General features: G+C 37.5%; 1 protein-coding gene across 1 annotated transcript in view; it reads right to left on the bottom strand.

Moving 5' to 3' along the window:
* Positions 1-16,424, bottom strand: part of LOC140163446 (uncharacterized) — a 58,542-nt gene extending 42,118 nt beyond the window's left edge. The window contains exons 1-3 of the mRNA XM_072186759.1: positions 16,325-16,424; positions 9,254-10,276; positions 7,954-8,001 (exon numbers count right to left, since the gene is read on the bottom strand). Of these exons, the coding sequence (XP_072042860.1) occupies positions 7,954-8,001; positions 9,254-10,049 (844 nt within the window). The 5' untranslated portion in view covers positions 10,050-10,276; positions 16,325-16,424. The remainder of the gene's footprint in view (positions 1-7,953; positions 8,002-9,253; positions 10,277-16,324) is intronic.
* Positions 16,425-18,252: the final 1,828 nt, after the last annotated feature.

The raw sequence follows: 18,252 nt of genomic DNA, 5'->3' as shown, positions 1-18,252 counted from the left end.
GAAGTCACGCATGAGTAAAGTGGATAACCTCTATATAATAAAATTATAATCTTTGCTAATCCCCAGTTCAGATAGTGAGCAGCACATTGTGTCCTCGCATATTACTACTGTTTGGATTAAAAACACATTATCCTGTTTTGCCAAATAAAACATAGCTAAATCTTAATCTTTTAGTTTAGTTCTAATTGGCAATAAAAGTGAAATTTTAATAGTTTTACAATTTGAGGGCAAATGGGCCCAAAACATATCTTACAATTGCAGTCACAAAATTCAAAAAAACTTGGTCCAAGTCTAAGCATTTAAAATTTGAAGTATAGGCTATGAGTTTGCTAATTGAGTTTTTTATATTAATTTTGATAATTGGTTAAAAAGATATTAGACAATTTTGTGGTTTCCAAATTATATAAATAACCTGAAATCTTTTCTTGATATCTTCACTTTCAGTTAGCAAAATGCCCTTTGCATCATTTATTACATCCATTCTTGGGAGTGTTAACATTTTATAGTTTATAGTTGTAGTTGTAGTTTATAGTTGTTGTTATAGTTGTAGTTGTAGTTATAGTTGGAATTATAGTTGAGTTTATAGTTGTAGTTGGAATTATAGTTGAGTTTATAGTTGTAGTTGGAATTATAGTTGAGTTTATAGTTGGCTAGATAACTAAAGACATTCTCTGTACCATTGTTGAAATTATGCCATAGCTTCCCATAATGCATTGTTGAAACTATATGCTATACCTATACTCTGTAGCGGAATGTCTTCCCAATGCATTGCTGTAGATTGTATTGGAATGCTTTCCCATAAGGGGTGGTGCAATAATTATGTGTACCCGGGGGTGAATTCTCAAAATGGTCTGCCAAAATCTCTTGCCCCCCTTTGGCCGTGCTAAAAACCTTTGCCCCCCCCTTCGACGTGCAAAAACCTTTGCCCCCCCCATTTTGACGTGCCAAAAATCTTTGCCCCCCCCTTACACATGCAAGGTTTTGGGGAACCCAAATTTAAAACCTTAAATTGTCTTAACATATAATGCGAGCGCAGCGAGCAGGAAATTGTGCATATTTGAACGTGTTTGTAACGCTTTTCCTACGCCTTTTAGGGCGTAATATAGAAACGGTGCCCAAAATATCTGTGCCAAAAATTGCTTGCCCCCCCCTTCGACTGCCAAAAATCGCTTGACCCCCCTTTCGACCTGCCAAAAATCCTTGCCCGCCCCTTTTGGCCTGCCAAAAATCTTTGCCCCCCCTATAATTCACCCCGGGTACACATAATTATTGCACCACCCCTAATGCATTGTTGGAATTCTTGCCCATAATGCATTTTTAAAACCATGTTATTGTCATGTTAAATAGGCCTAGGCCTACATGCATCAGCTGTACCTTATATTCCCATACAAAGTATTGATGAAATGCCATAGCTTCCCATAATGCATTGCTAATACTATGCTATACCTGTAGACAAATGCCTTCCATAATGCATTCCATACGCTGTACTGGAATGTTTTCCCATAATGCATTGTTGAAACTATATGCTATACCTATACTCATAATGCATTGCTGTAGATTGTATTTGAATGCTTTCCCATAATGCATTGTTGGAACTCTTGCCCATAATGCATTGTTGGAACTCTTGCCCATAATGCATTTTTAAAACCATGTTATTGTCATGTTAAATATATGTACACTATGTATTCTTCCCAGAATGCATCAGCTGTACCTTATATTCCCATACAAAATATTGATGAAATTATGCCATAGCTTCCCATAATGCATTGTTGATACTATGCTATACCTGTAGTCAAATGCCATAGGTTCCCATAATGCCATAGCTTCCCATAAAATTATGAAATTATTTCATTCCCATGAAATTATGCCATAGCTTCCCATAATGCATTGTTGATACTATGCTATACCTGTAGTCAAATGCCTTACATATTGCATTCCGTAACCTGTACTGGAATGCTTTCCCATAATGCATCGTTGAAACTATGATATAGTTTCCCAAAATGCATTGTTGAAACTATACGCTATACCCATACTCTGTAGCGGAATGTCTTCCCAATAAATGCATTGCTGTAGATTGTATTGGAATGCTTTCCCATAATGCAATGTTGGAACTCTTGCCCATAATGCATTTTTAAACCATGTTACTGTCATGTTAAATAGGCCTACAGAATGCATCACCTGTACCTTATATTCCCATACAAAGGATTGATGAAATTATGCCATAGCTTCCCATAATGCATTGTTGATACTATGCTATACCGGTAGTCAAATGCCTTCCATAATAATGCATTCCGTACTCTGTACAGGAATGCCTTCCCATAATGCCTTTTTGTCAAGGTAAACAAAGATACTAAACTGGGGTCCTGGGAGTTCTATAACTTCATGCTTGGAGTTGAGACACACAGTGAGGGGTCAATGTGTTGATGGTTAAGCAGGAAATGAAAGCCTCTGGGTGGTCACATCATGGCCAAAACAGCAACCCATTATGCAATTTATAGATTGCTCATGTCACTTCATGACTTAATTAATTTTTATAGCATGACCCTTCATCAATTCAAAGACCCAGAAGAGCAGAGGCATACCCCGGGGGGGTACTCAGTACAAATGACCATACGGGGACGCATTTTCAGCCTTCTGGTATATCAATGACCCCTTTTCAAAGCCTATTTTGGTATATGAATGGGTCCTTTTTCAAAATTTTCTCAATTTTTTCGAAAAACAGCCCAATTTTTCCTTAATCTAGCCAAAATTTTCAAAATTTTCCCACAATTTTCCCAAAATTTGTAAAAACTAAGACAATTTTGGGTAAATTCGGCCGAAAATTTTGACTTTTGGTATATCATTTGTTTCAAAATTCTTCGAAGACTGGCGAATTTTTGGGTCTTCTCCCACACGCCCCGCGGCCCATCCCTTCCGAATACAAACATGCGTACCCCGGAGGCATACCAGCATCGGCAGTAATGGGGAGTGGGAGAGGCTGGTCGGGGGCACTCAACACAAATGACCATACTGGGTATGCTCCCGGAGAGACCCCCCTTTTTGGATTTCGTAGCTCCAAAAGACCCCTATATGTGACCAAAATAGAACTCCGAAAGACCCTTGATTTTGATAATTTCAGCTCTGAAAGGTTTTTTCAGGCGATTTTCAACCAGAAAGCCAAGATAGACCCTTGATTTGGACTGTTCGCAGCTCCAAAAGTCCCTGTTTTACTTGTTCGCAGCTCCAAAAGACCCCCTTTTATCGGTACGCAGTCAGCTCCCAAAGACCCACCGCCTCAAAATTTGGGGGGAGCATACCCACCAAAAATTTTGTGTGCCCCCCCCCCCCCCCCGGGGCTGGTCGATATTGCCTCGGCTCAAAATACTGGGACAAAATTGACCAAAAGTATCTTCTTTTGGCCTGGTTAGACCACAATTTTTAAACATTCTAATTTTGACCCAAAATTTCTCAGTGAATATCAACAATATTTTAGTAGAGGGACAGCAGGAAGATTTGGAAATTTGTCACCTCTTGGCCCCTTCTTAATTCTTCCACTCCTGTAGAAGAGTTTATACCCACCCCACTATCATGACTATTTTTACAGTGTAGGCATGGTAGGTGATCAGATCTATACCAAGTCACAGCACAGATCCTGGAATTTATTTCCAGGGTCTGTTTTCACGACTACTAATCATGCTAATTGTCTCCCACAGTGAAAACATTTAATATGGCCATAAAACTAATTCCCTTTGTTGTGCCCTCAAGTAATTTACCCAGGTCTTCCAGAAAAAAAAGTATCTGATGTTGGAGTATAGTCTAAGAAGATTTGAATCTATAGACCTAGGTTTTGAATTTACTAGGTTTAATACCTGATCATCATGAAAGATTTCTTACTTCTGTGATCATATGTAGCATAAGTGAAATATTCAACCCTAACTCTAAACCTACAACTACTATAAAGTAACTATAAACTCAACTATTACTCTAGACTCAACTATAACTCTCTGATTATAACTCTCAATCCAGCTACAATTCTAACTGCAACTATAAATGCAACTATAATCCAACTACAATTATAAATGATTATAAAAATGTGATTACAACTATAACTACAACTATACCTACAATGTCAATGATAAAAATACATTTACTCCATTCTTGGAACCCACTTCTTTGTTAACTCCTTTGCTATGCCAAAGGCTGCTTTTGAATCACCTTTACATCTCTCCATTTCCTGACATTTTCTTTTGATGAAGTTCCTCTTTTCTTCCTTTACACTCTTAGCAGCTTAGCAACCTCCGTATTCAGGCGTGACCTTTTAATCTGATCACCAGCTGCTTTTGCTTCATTCCTGCTGTCAGCTAAATCCAGTGTGTGTTGTAATATCCAAAGTTGCTTATCCAGGGTTGCTTTCTTCTCCTTTCCTTCAGGATGTATTTCTTGGCTGGCTGTATTCTTCACTGTTTCCTTCATATCCTTCCACAGTTCATTTGGTGTATGTTCCCCCTCACTAATTGCTCAAACTTTTTCTTTACCTCAACAGCATTCTGAACTGGAATGTTATCAACATCATACCTGATCGGTGGCCTATTTCCTTTCTTTGCATGCAGTCTCAATTTTTACTTGGCTACAAGAAGTTGATGGTCGCTACCACAATCTGCACATACAGTCTGTCTCCACGTTCATTTCTGGTTCCAAGCCCATGTTTGCTTACAATGTCTGACACTTCACTGCTTTTTCCAATTTTGGCATTCCAATCATCCAGTACAATGAGCAGGTCTCTCTTTGGAATACTGTCTAAAACTCCCTGGATCATCTCATAGAACTCTATGATCTCTGAGTCAGGTGCATCTGTCATGTCTGTTGTAGGTGCATATACTTGCATCATAGAAATATTGATGGGATTTCCTTGCAGTCTTAAAGTCATCACCCTCTCATTGTCTGGGTTATATCCTATCACAGACTTGGTAATTGTCTTCTCAACAATGAAACCAACTCGATCCTTCTCGTTTCTTTCCACTTTCCATTCCCGAGTAGTTGACCATATTGCCACCATCAGTTGTAAATCTTCCTTGTCCAAGCCACCACAGTTCTGATACTCCCAGTATCTGGATACCTTTGACAATCATCTCCTTCTGTACTATTTCCACCTTCCCTTCTGACATATTTTTTGGTTTCCTTAAAAGGTTGCTGTTCCTTTTCTTCCATAGACCGTCCAGAACTTCCTGCAATAGGCTTTGATCCTGTTCCATCATCACAGGTGATTAATTACATCCTGTAATTAAGTAATTCCTTCCTAAACTCAACCCAGAAAGTATCGAAACGATTATAGATGGTCAGATATATCGGGAACTGAAATATATAGCAAAAACTTATTTAATTTATATAAAGGGCAGTTTTCTCTTGCACATTTTGATACCTTTTTTGTTGCTCTACCATATCATTTGGTCGAGTTATGGGTGCTTGAGTGGCTTGAAAGTTGCACTTAGCACCAAGGAAAGGTAAGACATCTTGTTCAGAGCATGCGACGACGAATCCAGGCAGTGATAGACAGTGATGGTGGGCACACCAAGTATTGAGATGTCAGCAGAAAGAGTTCATGAGATAAGTAAAGGGTAGCAAGTATTGAAGTTGGAAGTCGAAGGAGTAAAATAAAGTAAAGTTCATGGTTAAGTAAACAGAGCACATCGGTGTCCTTTGTCTTGATTTTGTGTGTGGGTGGGGGTGTGTGTACACGACGAATGCATTTGGCTTGAATAGGAGCTAAGTGCAACTTTCAAAATCCGACTTGAAGCCACTCAAGCACCTATAACTCGACCAAATGATATCGTAAAGCAACAAAAGATGTATCAAAATGCGCAGGAGAAAGCTGCGCTTTATATACATTAAATAAGTTTTTGCCATATATATTTCAGTTCACGATATATCTGACCATCTATAATCGTTTCGATACTTCCTGGGTTGAGTTTATTTCCAAAGACATGCACACACACACAAATATTGAAACTACCTCAAACACGAACAAATATTTTCAAACCTCACCACAACACAAAAATAAAAATTCCTTTAAAAAGGAATGGGGTGCCCAATGGGAGCTTTGATGTGATGTGCTGAAATCCGGGGGGGGGGGCACTCCCACTTTGGAGGTGACGCATATGTAGGGCTGTTAAGACCTCCTTTTTCACCATCGCTGTCACCCAAAGACACTATTACCAGCACATGCTCTGTCACCCAAAGTCCACATATTTTTCCTAAATTAGATCTGTCACCCAAAGACCTTGACCCATATCTGAACAGCAACGAGCCTCGTCTATCACTGATTTTGTTAATTCTTTTGAAATAACAAAGCCATTTAGAACTAGGAATTCTATTTTCGAGGCTTTAGGCTCTCACACAGTAAGCGTAGCCAGCGGGGGCAGACTGCCCCCTGATAAAAAAAAAAAATCAAAGAAAAAGTGCCCTCTGACAAAAAAATGAAAGAGAAAATCAGGAGGGCAAAGGAAAAGAGAAGGGCAAGGAGCCCTTTTCTAGCAAAATTCAGGGCCAAAATAGTGTAAAATACAAAATTTTCCGTATACTACTGCAGCACATTGTAACAATAAAGCCCCTTTTTAGCGGATAATGGGCTAAAATAGTGTAAAATATCATTTCTTTTCGCTTCTGCGCACAAGCACATCATCCCAATGAGGCCCTTTTCGGGAAGCATGAAGACATACCGTCTCTATGTATTGTATGATGCAACTGCAATTTTTTTCGTCTGTGCCCCCAAAATTTTATTTTGCCCCCCCTGACCAAGAAAGCTGGCTACGCCCTGCTCTCACACAAAGACCCCATTTAAAAAAGTCTTATTCTCACCCAATGCCCCCACCCCTTAATCCAAACGGTCCCTCTCTCACCCAATGACCCCATATTTTGTACATTTTGCTCTCACCGAATGCCAAAAATCTCACCCTTGCAATGACCTCATATTTTTTATATTTTGCTCTCACCTGATGCCCCAATATTGCACAGCCCTATATCCATTGAAGTGCCACCCCGGGGCTGAAATATAACCATTTGGAAACAATTTTTTTTTTCTTTAAAACAAAAATGTAACATTAGCATAGTAAGCAAAGAAAGATTAGGAAATGTAAAGCATAATTTATTCAGTGAGAGAGGTATAAAATTGTAAATTAAAATAAAAAGGAATAAAGTTCAGGTTACCATTTCGGTTACTATTGTTAGGAACTCATGTTGTGGGGGGTTGTTGGAGCGGAATTATTTAATTTAGAATATAGGTTTGCATATTTAATTCTTCATTGTTTTCCAAGTGGACATATGATATAACTGGCGCTTGTAGTACCTGACAATATTGCATGCCTGGTTATTGATTTAACGGAAAGTCGCTGCGGTTATCAGGTTTTAGGCGCATTTAAACTTGTTTTAACATGTTTAAGCGACACGAAAGTCACAGTGTATTTGGGTGTTTTTATAAACCCAATAATTTTGTATTTCAAACAAAGATGACAAGCCTATACGCCCGGGATTTCAAGGATTTTTTTAAAGGTGCTAGATTTTCCAGGGATAAGAGACCATCCATCGCTGGATCATACTCTGCGATCGTAATAGCGCCATCTCTTGAAATTCGTCAGTGTTTTTATGAGCCCATGTGTATTTTAAACAAAGGATAACGGGCCTAGACACACAAGATTTCATCCCGTGCATATTAGTAAACAATAATAAAATCAAAATCAATCAAGTTGTGTTTTTATTTTTAAGCTGGGCATACTTTTAAGCAAAACAGTTGCAAAGTAAATCTAGCAAGACCGAAATTAGAAACTTTTGCAAATTCAAGCCAAATAAGGGGTGTCGCCGTAGCAGGCACCCCAAAAAACCATTTGTGCTGAACTTGCAACACAAAAAAATATTTTAAACTTCACCACAAAACTAAAAAATATTTAAAATTTCTAACTGAAAATCCTAAATTAAACTTACCTTCAAGGTTCACTACTGCTGGTGAAAACACTGGCTTGCCAGCTATACCTGAAAATAAAAACAATTGATTAATAAACTGTAACCTACATGTAGATCATGCAAGTTGAGGACAAATCAGGCAATTTGAATTTTGAAATTGAGCTATTACCAGTCTGTCCCAGTACTCATAACGGTAACACACCATTTGTTACGGTCAGCCATAACACATTGGAGAATTCAAAATGAGGCTGAGGTCAAATCTGGAAATGTTATGGTTAACGGTAACAATAATTTGTTATGGATATCCGTAACGCAATAAAAGTGTTACTGCCAACCGTAACATTTTTCATAAGGATGGTAAAAACACTCCAGTCTAAAACGTCCCCATTCTTAAATAAACGCCCCCCCCCCACAAAAACTACATGAATAAAAACTCCAACTAATACCCTAATAACTTACTTATGTCAATTCAATTAAGAAATTTTGATTCCTTCATTAGTACTACATCAGTCCTCAAAGCTGAAGGACAATTTGTGTGAATCAACCCAGTTTACTCCCCTATCTAGCTAAGTAAAGCTGTGGCCTTGTACATAACCTCCAGTTATATCACTAGTAGTATATCTCTTCACCAGAATCCAACTTATAACTCTAATGGTGCATATATAGGGAATTCTTAGTCAGTGGGAATGGTCTAGTTTGTAGACTCATAATCCGATTGGACAATCGCATGATTTCGGGTGCCGTCTATCAGGCCGTAGACGACCCCACGTCATCTTGCGTGTTGATAACGCGTAACACGCTTCTAGAGGTGCGAGTATGTATCTCGTTGTATGCGTAGACTAGTGCGGAATACGCGCACGCGCTAGCAGTACGCGCAACAAAAGATGTGAAGTTGTAAACAAGTTTCGTTCATTTTAGAAAAAGGGGAGTTTTTATGATGGTAACTTAATTTTTGCTTTAAAAATAGTTTACAGTTATTAAAATAATATTTGACTGAGAATAAACGATAGGAATTTTTATTTTGACTACATGTATCCTCTACCTATGATAGACGACAGGCAGGTCCAATATTTTTATCGTAGTGGATACCGGCTGCGCCGGCATCCACTACTCAAAATATTGGACCTGCCTGTCATCTATCACACGCCAGTGTCTATAGGGTGTTCACATATTTGGGATCAAAGGTCACAAATGGGTCACTTCCGGTCGTGAACAACAAACAACTGTCTTCGTGGTCACATGACCACATTTCTTGTTTTCTCTCTTCTTTTATTAGCATCAATGACAAAATATATTTAAATTGCTGCAGGTTAATACTTACATGACTGTAAAGCTGCACCGATTATTTCCATTGTAGGCCTCTTATTGTAATCTGCCTCCCAACAAGACTGCATAAGATATTTTAGTTCACTTGGACAATCATCTGGAATTTCTGGCCGCTTTCCATCACATATAGCTCTCATTATTTTGAAATCGCCAATGATCATGAAGAATGGAATCTCTGTTGTGACAATCTCCCATACCACTATTCCAAAGGAAAAGACATCCGATTTTGGTGATCTCATCAGTTGCATGGATATAACTTCAGGAGCCATCCATCGACATGTACCACCACCTTTTGTATTGATGTGTCCCAAATCACCTAGCTTCAGCGTATAATCCAACATGACTAAGTAATTCAAGGATTTGATATCACAATGACTTTGATGAAGAGCATGTAGGTAATCGAGAGCAGAAGCAGCTTCAGTAACCCACTTCCACACAAGCCCCCGAGGTAGTCGCACTGGGTTAGGTTTTTCTACTCGATACCTATTAAGAAAGCAACGCAAGTCCTTTCTTTCTGCCAGTTCCATAAGAATATAGGTTTCATTCATCCCGACAATATACACCCCATAGAATTTGATGATATTCTTGTGATCGAGTTGTCGCATTGATTGGATCTCTCTGTGCTGCATGGAACTAGTTTTAATTTTTTTGGCTGCTGCTTTACACATTTGGCCTGATGAATTCTTGTAGACAGCAGCAAATACACGTGAGTATGCCCCCTTACCGATTTCTTCCTGTATTTCAACTTCATTTGGGGCAAAAAGAAACCTATCTCTGACCATTTCTGCCATGTTACTAAATTGCACAAAGTGGTATGTTAATTAAATCTGTATGATTACCAATACAAATATTATTCAAGTACATTGCATGTGGATAAGATGTGCTACATCACAATGAAAACCAGTTGGATTTGGTATGTATTGAGATTATTGGTATACCCATCCTTACTATGTCCAGTTTCTTTAATGAAGGTCTCAGTACTTAGCTGTTCTCAGTATATTCTCCAACTCACTTTGATCTGCTGAAAACAAAACAAAAGGAAAAAAAGAAATGTATTGCTTATTATTCAAATTGTAAGTAGAAAGAGTGCTCTAGACCCCTACATAATTACGAAACGTTTGGTACAGGTACACTTGTTGGTACTGGTAGCATAACTCTTACCATTAGATAGGCCACCTAATAAGAAGAAGTACCTTCAGGAATTATATGAGTCTCTTTCTAAGATTAAAAATCACAATAGTGTGATCATTTAGCTTGGCGGTGACTTCAACTGTTGAAAACATATTGGACCAACTATTCAGTATACAAGAGGTCATAATTTTCTATCACCCTGCCAAGTTTAAAGTTTTAGGCCAATCAAATTAAGAAAAATAAAATAAAAAGTTAACCCACCACTATTTGGAACAGAATCCATTTAAATCACAATTCTGAAAAGCATATTTAATAACACATCAACAATATCCTGAAAATCCAAGTAGTGGAACAGTGCCTAATTTGCATTAATCCAAAATGGCCGCTTATGCAGGGGTGAAATTTCAAAGTTGGTCAAATCTTGTTAACAGCCATATCAATGTATTGCTATCCTCATAAGGATTCAGAAAATGTATAGTTTGACCAGTCTCCAACATATAGTTCTTGAGTTATAAGGTCAAAGGTCAAATTGTGGGGCCCAGGGTGTTTACAATAGAGGTTGTACATATGACGTATCATACCGTAAATATGGCGGACTACTCAAATGCATGATTGCAATCTACCGCGACAGTTTGTCTCACAAACGTAACAACTGCACTACGATCAAATGACAACATTTGATTGAATGGACTGCACTGCGCTTACGGTGAAGGACACCGGTTCAAATCCTTTGTTTGGTGACAATCATGCACACCCTCTATCCTCTATTGAAATATGGTGAAGGACACCGGTTGATATCCTTTGTTTGGAACCAATCAATAATTTCACGCACAACCTCTGTTGAAATATGCTCCAATTTTAATCCAACTGGTCTCAAATTGTTTCTTTGGCAAAAAATAAATCAAAATGATAAAACTTGCATTGTTTTTTTATGTTTTGTTACATAGGTAACATCACAAAATAGGTCAAGGTCAATACGACTCAATGGAATTTGATCTTCTTTGCTATGTTACCAAGGTAACAAACCACCTGGGATATGGCAAACTATTCTTTTTATTGAATGCTTTTGCAAGCGGAACAATATGAGACCATTTTTGATCAAAATCAGAGAATTTTTAATTTTTCCTCCTGTAGAGCCCCAATTTTTCTGAATCCTGATGACAAGAAGACTACATTGGTATGGTTTTAAACAAGATTTGACCAAATTTAAAATTTCACCCCTGCATAAAGCGGCCATTTTGGATTTATGCCAATTAGGCACTGTTCCACTGCTTGGATTTTTGGGGACTTTTGATGTATTTTTGTGTTAGCTTTGGGAGATGGACGCATGCGAAATGGATTCTGTTGTGAAGGGTGATTTTTTAATTTGACTAGCCTATTTAGTGACTATTGTGTTTAGCTACAGAGTGGAATACTGCAGGGGGCCGCAATGGGGGGTTCTCCATTGAAGCATGTAAAAATTGTAAGTAATATTCATTGTGGGAGGGAAAGTGAGGAGCAAGGGTTCCAAATTGGGGAATGCCCCCCTCACCTGTGCTCCCCATTAATTTATATATGCTACTGCTCGACACATAGGCTACAAGTCCAATGGTCCTGATGAGCAAGGAACATTTAAACTGGGGCGTGTCATTATTCCGAAGGATTGTTATTCCAAAATTCGGAGTAACGACCCTTCGGAAGAACAAACCTTAATGTAAATTCGGAGTAATGGCCCTTCGGAATAACGAACCTCATTTTAAATTCGGAGTAATGATCCTTCGAAATCACTAGCCTTCGGTATAAAGAGCATTGTTTTAAATTTGGAGTAATGACCCTTTGGAATAACGACCCTTTGTATTAATGACCCTTCAGAATAACAAACCTTATTTTTAATTCAGAGAATGATCCTTCGGAATAACGACCCTTTGGAATAACGACCCCTCAGAATAATGACCCTTCGGAGTAATGACCTTATGGTATAATGAGCCTTGTTTTAAATTCAAAGTAATGACTCTTCGGAATAATGACCCTTTGGAATAACGAAACTTATTATAAATTCGGAGTAATGACCCTTCGGAATAATGCACCTTTGGAGTAATGACCCTTCGGAATAATGCACCTTTGGAGTAATGACCCTTCGGAATAATGCACCTTTGGAGTAATGACCCTTCGGAATAATGCACCTTTGGAGTAATGACCCTTCGGAATAATGCACCTTTGGAGTAATGACCCTTCGGAATAATGCACCTTTGGAGTAATGATCATTCGGAATAACAAACCTTGTTGTAAATTCAGAGTAGGCCTAATGACCATTCGGAATAACAGTCCTTTGGAATAGCGAGCCTTACCGTAAATTCAGAGTAATGAACCTTTGGAATACCAACCCTTTGGAATAACAAAGCCTAATTCATTTGTACACCAATCAGATCTATTGAGAGAAATGAAAAGTGCGGCATGGATTTTACCCATGTACGAACATGGATACTGCTCATGATGGCTGTAATTTCAAAATTATTACTTCAATTTTAGTTCAGTTTAGCATAATTGGGCAACAAGAAATAAATCCAAGGGGGTTGCCACATATATTTTGAGGTGGATATCATGCTCGTGCAAACAAATAATGTGTAAAAGGGTAGTTTTTCACGGGCAAGTAATTATATACATGTACGTACGTACATCATTTAGGAAATCAGAAAAAGGGTATTTATGGCAGGACCTTGAACATGAAACGTCAAAAAGTAGACCTACATCATTTAGGGTGTCAAAAACATCAAAAATTAGAAAAAAGGTCTGTTTGAACAGGGGCGTAGCCAGCTTTTTTGGTCGGGGGGCAATATAAAATTTCGGGGCAGAGGCGAAAAAATTACACAAATCATACAATACATAGAGCCCACGTACCAATGTTGAAGCCTTATTAAGCAATATTTAAGCAATATCACAAGCAATAAACAAAATATACATTATTTTAGCAATACCACAAGCAGTACGTGTTGAAGCATATTGCTTATATTAAATCAACTAGCTAGCAATATAAATATTTTAGGCAATATATTGTTAACTGAATCAATGTCCAAAAACTAAACAAATAATATAAACATTTCAAGCAATATACTGTTAACAACTGGTATTAAGCAATATAAAATTAGCAATATAAATTATTTAGCAATATGACCTCAGGGTCAAATGGTGCATTATGGTAATATATTTCCAACTGTCATTTTGAATTGTGATGACTGCAGAGATGATGTAGCTCCTTGTTTTTTTTTTTGATGTTTTCAGCTATAAAATACCTTCTTTTCATTAACATTGTGATGTTATTTGACAATCAATGTATATGTGATCCATGTAGCTACGTAATTATTACTGCTTGGAAGTGTGCAAGTGTTATTAGCATGGACAAGGTATAGGTAAGCTTAAAAATATACATGATTGATTTGGTATTCAGGTGCTGTGAAAGCTATAGGCATGCATGCACATGGAATGACCAAGTGCAAGGGAGAGATGAGTATATTGGGGCATATTGGATGCATTTTCTAGAAATTAGAAAATGCTTTGAGCATGTTTTAAACAAATTAATTGAGTAGGGTAAAGTACACTGATCAATATGCCTTTTGTTTGAGACAAATCGGACATCGGTTTCCAAAATACATCGATTTATATTTTCTTTGTATCCTATTGTTTTTGTCAATAATCAATATAGTTATTAATGAGCTAAAAGGACTGGAAAGGCTCATTAATATGTAATTTTTGCCAATATTTTGCTAAAAATCAATGCATAAATGTTCAGGGTACTTTTATTTTGCATACTTTTGCCCTGAAACTTGGTCAAAGTGTTTCTAATATGTTCTAATGTATTATATAGTGAAGCCGCCCTCTAATTTACATAATTAATAAGCTAATTTGCATAAATGCTAATTAATTATGCAAATATGCAAATTAGGGGGCGGCTTCACTATATAATACATTAGAACATATTAGAAACACTTTGACCAAGTTTCAGGGCAAAATTATGCAAAATAAAAGTACCCTGAACATTTATGCATGGATTTTAGCAAAATATTAAAAATTATATGTAAATGAGCTTCTCCAGTCATTTTAGCTCATTAACTTGATTGATTATTGATAAAAACAATAAGATACAAAGCAAATATAAATTGATATATTTTGAAAACCGTATATCCGATTGACTCCAAACAAAAGGCATATTGATCAATGTACTTTGCTCTACTCAATTAATCTGTTTAAAACATGTTTAGAGCACTTTTATAATGCCTCCATAACCACCTTAATGCATATAGTGTCTTTATGTTATATTGGTTATGTCCATGTACTATGAAATGCAGATCATGTTAAATTTGAACAAGGAAAGTTGCTTCCTGTTTTAATCAGTTTCTTTGTGCCATGTGTGTTAGGTATAGGCCTACACCTTGACGTTATTTTATTCAATAGTGTAGAGAAATAATAACAACTTGCGATTTGTCGCTTTGAGCAAAGCTTTTTTTATTATACTTCTATCATGTTACTCAGCTTTCATACCAAATTATATTTTAACGTAACATTTTATATTTTATCTTTCACCATATAACAATATTATGTAACTTTTGTATTTTACATGTGGCTTTTATACAAAAACTATTTTAACTTTTTAAACGAAACGTTCCACTGTTTCATATTCCAATCTTTAGCTGTCATTGATGCAGATTGATGTAGAAAGTATATTGTCTTAATTTGATGCTATTCAAGAAAAATAAGGTAGTATGCTATAGATTTAAGCATGTTTTGGAACACATTGATCATTCTGCTGCTGAGGAACATTCCTTCAAGCCAATCAATACAGTGCAGCTGCATTACATGCAGTTTCATTGTGCATATACTGCTTTCGGTAACCTTTATCAATATTTTTGACAAATATTGCTTACAGTAAATATTGCTTACACGAAGCCTAAAAATATTGCTTGAGTATGCCTAAGGTATGCCTTAAATATTGCTTATAAGGCATACAGTAAAATATAAAGCAATATACAGTTTGTTATCATAAGAAATATATTGCTTATTTGTGTAAGCAATTAATATATGCCTAAATATCAGAAACGAAGCCTTAAAATATTGCTTAAGTATACCTAAGGTATGCCTTAAAATATGCCTTAAATATTGCTTATAAGGCATATGGTTATTAAGGCTTTGAAGCCTTCTTATATTGCTAGGTATATTGCTTAAATATGGCTTACATTTTGGTAAGGGGGTACTGTATGTCTTTGAGATTCCCAAAAAGGCTTTATTGGGACGATGTGCGCACATAGCCCGCAAAAATTTTGTATTTAAAACTATTTTTGCCCATTATCAGGATGGAAAGGACTTTATCTGTACAATGTGCGCACGTAGCGTGCAAAAATTTTGCATTTTACACTATTTTGGCACATGATCGGGCTGAATTTTGTCCTTGCCCCTTTTCTATTACTTTGTCCTTCATTTTTTGTCAGGCGGGCTGACTCTGTCCCCACTTCCCCCCGTTGGCTACGCTACTGTGTTTGAATGAGCCTTGAACATGAAACATTAACAAATTGCAAGATATGACCATTTTCCACTGTTTTAGGTCAGTAAACGTGACCAAAATATGTGTTAAAGGTATCATGGAAGCACCCACTAGGTGCAGGCGCCATATAATGTTAGCCTTGGACATTTAATTATTTTCTTTATTTCCACCTGACTTACCCGGGTGAAAAATAAAGAAAATAATTAAATATGCACACTAACGCTAAATACTGCACCTCCACCTAATGCCGGAAAATACTGAAAATTAATGCATTGAACATGATATTCCACCTTGGAATACATGGGCCCCCACCCCTGGAAATAAATACAGTATGTCTGTATGTGTGGGCCACATGTACCTGATTTATACTCACCGATATAATAATATTGATATGTTGGAACAATACAGATTATTACAACTTACCCCGCATTCACATGAACTGTGAGAAAAAAATCAGAAACACACTGTGGAGGCATAGATCCATGTCTTTCTATTCTACTTTGTGTCCCATACTGAATTTGGCTGTTACAGCATGTAATTTCAATGTATTGTACATGAATTGTGTATACTTTGCCTTAAAACATGTAAAAGGTATGAAAGTACCAGTACATGCTAAATAAAACAAAACACACATTTCAAATGCAGCATCTAAATGATGGATGGGCTTTAATTTTACAACAGTATATTAATACAAGCTAATACACAAGCACATGTACAATACCAGTTATATACATGTACTAATACTTCTCTTCATTGTTGCTTTAGCTGATATAAGTAGCCCAAATTTTCAAGTTCAAGGCACCCAATTGTAGCAATATTTTGTGTATGAATTCTCTATTCTCAACTGTCGTTTCTCAAAATAACAAGTTGACGTATAACATAGGCCTAAAGGCGATAAAGCTAAAGAAAAAAAACCAGTTGTCATGCAGATGTGTATGTGTGTAACTAGAAAACAGAGGGTGCATAATTTCAGGCTAAGGGTTTATAGCTGCATGTTTGTGGTCCCATGCACATTGCATGGACAGCTTGGAAAGTTTTAGAACCATGACAAGGGAACACTACTGTATAAATGTCATATATTAAACTCTTACACAGCTTTTTTGTCATTTGCCCTCTCCCCCTCTCTCAAACTTAGGCTTTTCCCCACAGTTGCCCCAGTCAAAAATACAAAATTTTAAACTTTTACCGATGCAAGTGCATGTGTAGTAAATACTTATAGCCAATGCTCATGGTGGCACATAGTCAGGGGCTGTGCAATAATTATGAGCCCCCCCCCCCCGGGTAAAAGTTCCAAACGGCTCGCCAAAAATCGCTTACCCACCCCCCTTGGCCACCAAAAATTCTTTGCCTCCCCCCTTGCACATGCCAAATTTTTGGGATCCCAATTTACAAACCTTAAATGGCCTTGATACATGTTGCAAGCGCAGTGAGCAGGAAAATTTGCATAATTAAGCATTTCCGTACCGTTTTCTAATAGTAGCGTGTTTTATTTAAAAGGTGCCCCATGAATGTGTGCCAAAATCGCTTTGCAACCCCCACCCCGGCCCCCACCCTCCCGTGCCCCCCTCTCGGCTTGCCAAAAATGCTTTCCCCCTTTCGCTCGCCAAAATTTCTTCCCTCCCCAATTTTACCCGGCTCATAATTATTGCACAGCCCCTGACAACTGGACTCATATTTGAATAGGCGGTATTGTATTAAAAACACCCAACAGTCAAATTAGTATGATTAGGTAGCAGAACTGGTATCACTGCCATGCAGTTCCGTATCTTTCTCGGGGTCATTCTGCGGGCTGAACCATTGACATAGTCTCGAGCCAGACTGATGTGGCTATCACAAACATTGTTAGGATCGACGAGTGTCAGACCGACGCAAACAGGCTGTGTAGGAGACTACCATTGACACTGACCTTGAACATATACGGTGTCACCACAGTTTGTGTGTGGTTTGTGTGTAAGTGTATTCATTCAATATAAATGTAGCGAACTTTTGGAATTGAATGTACAAACATGGAACTGCACACACTGACACAATCACGACTATTACACAGCCACCGTCTTTTAAGAATGCACTGGACCTGAAAGTTTGTTGGCCCAATTCCCGTGCCCAATTATGCAAGTAATAAAAATCCTTTTAAAAGGGAGAGCCTGGCAAATATACCAAAATTTCTCGGGCTTGCATCATTTATTTCCGATCACATATTATTGTGTTTCGCATTGTCTTATGCCCTGCTAGGGTAAAGCATAGGCTGCTTCCTTCTCCATTATTTAAAACATAGGCCTAATGATATAAAAAAAATCAATACAAAGACCGGACTACTCCCCATTCCAGAAAAATAAAGAACTATTTTTTTT

This window comes from Amphiura filiformis, chromosome 11 (genome assembly GCF_039555335.1).
Source record: "Amphiura filiformis chromosome 11, Afil_fr2py, whole genome shotgun sequence".
Lineage (NCBI taxonomy): Eukaryota > Metazoa > Echinodermata > Ophiuroidea > Amphilepidida > Amphiuridae > Amphiura > Amphiura filiformis.
This window is presented reverse-complemented; position numbering and strand designations above follow the sequence as displayed.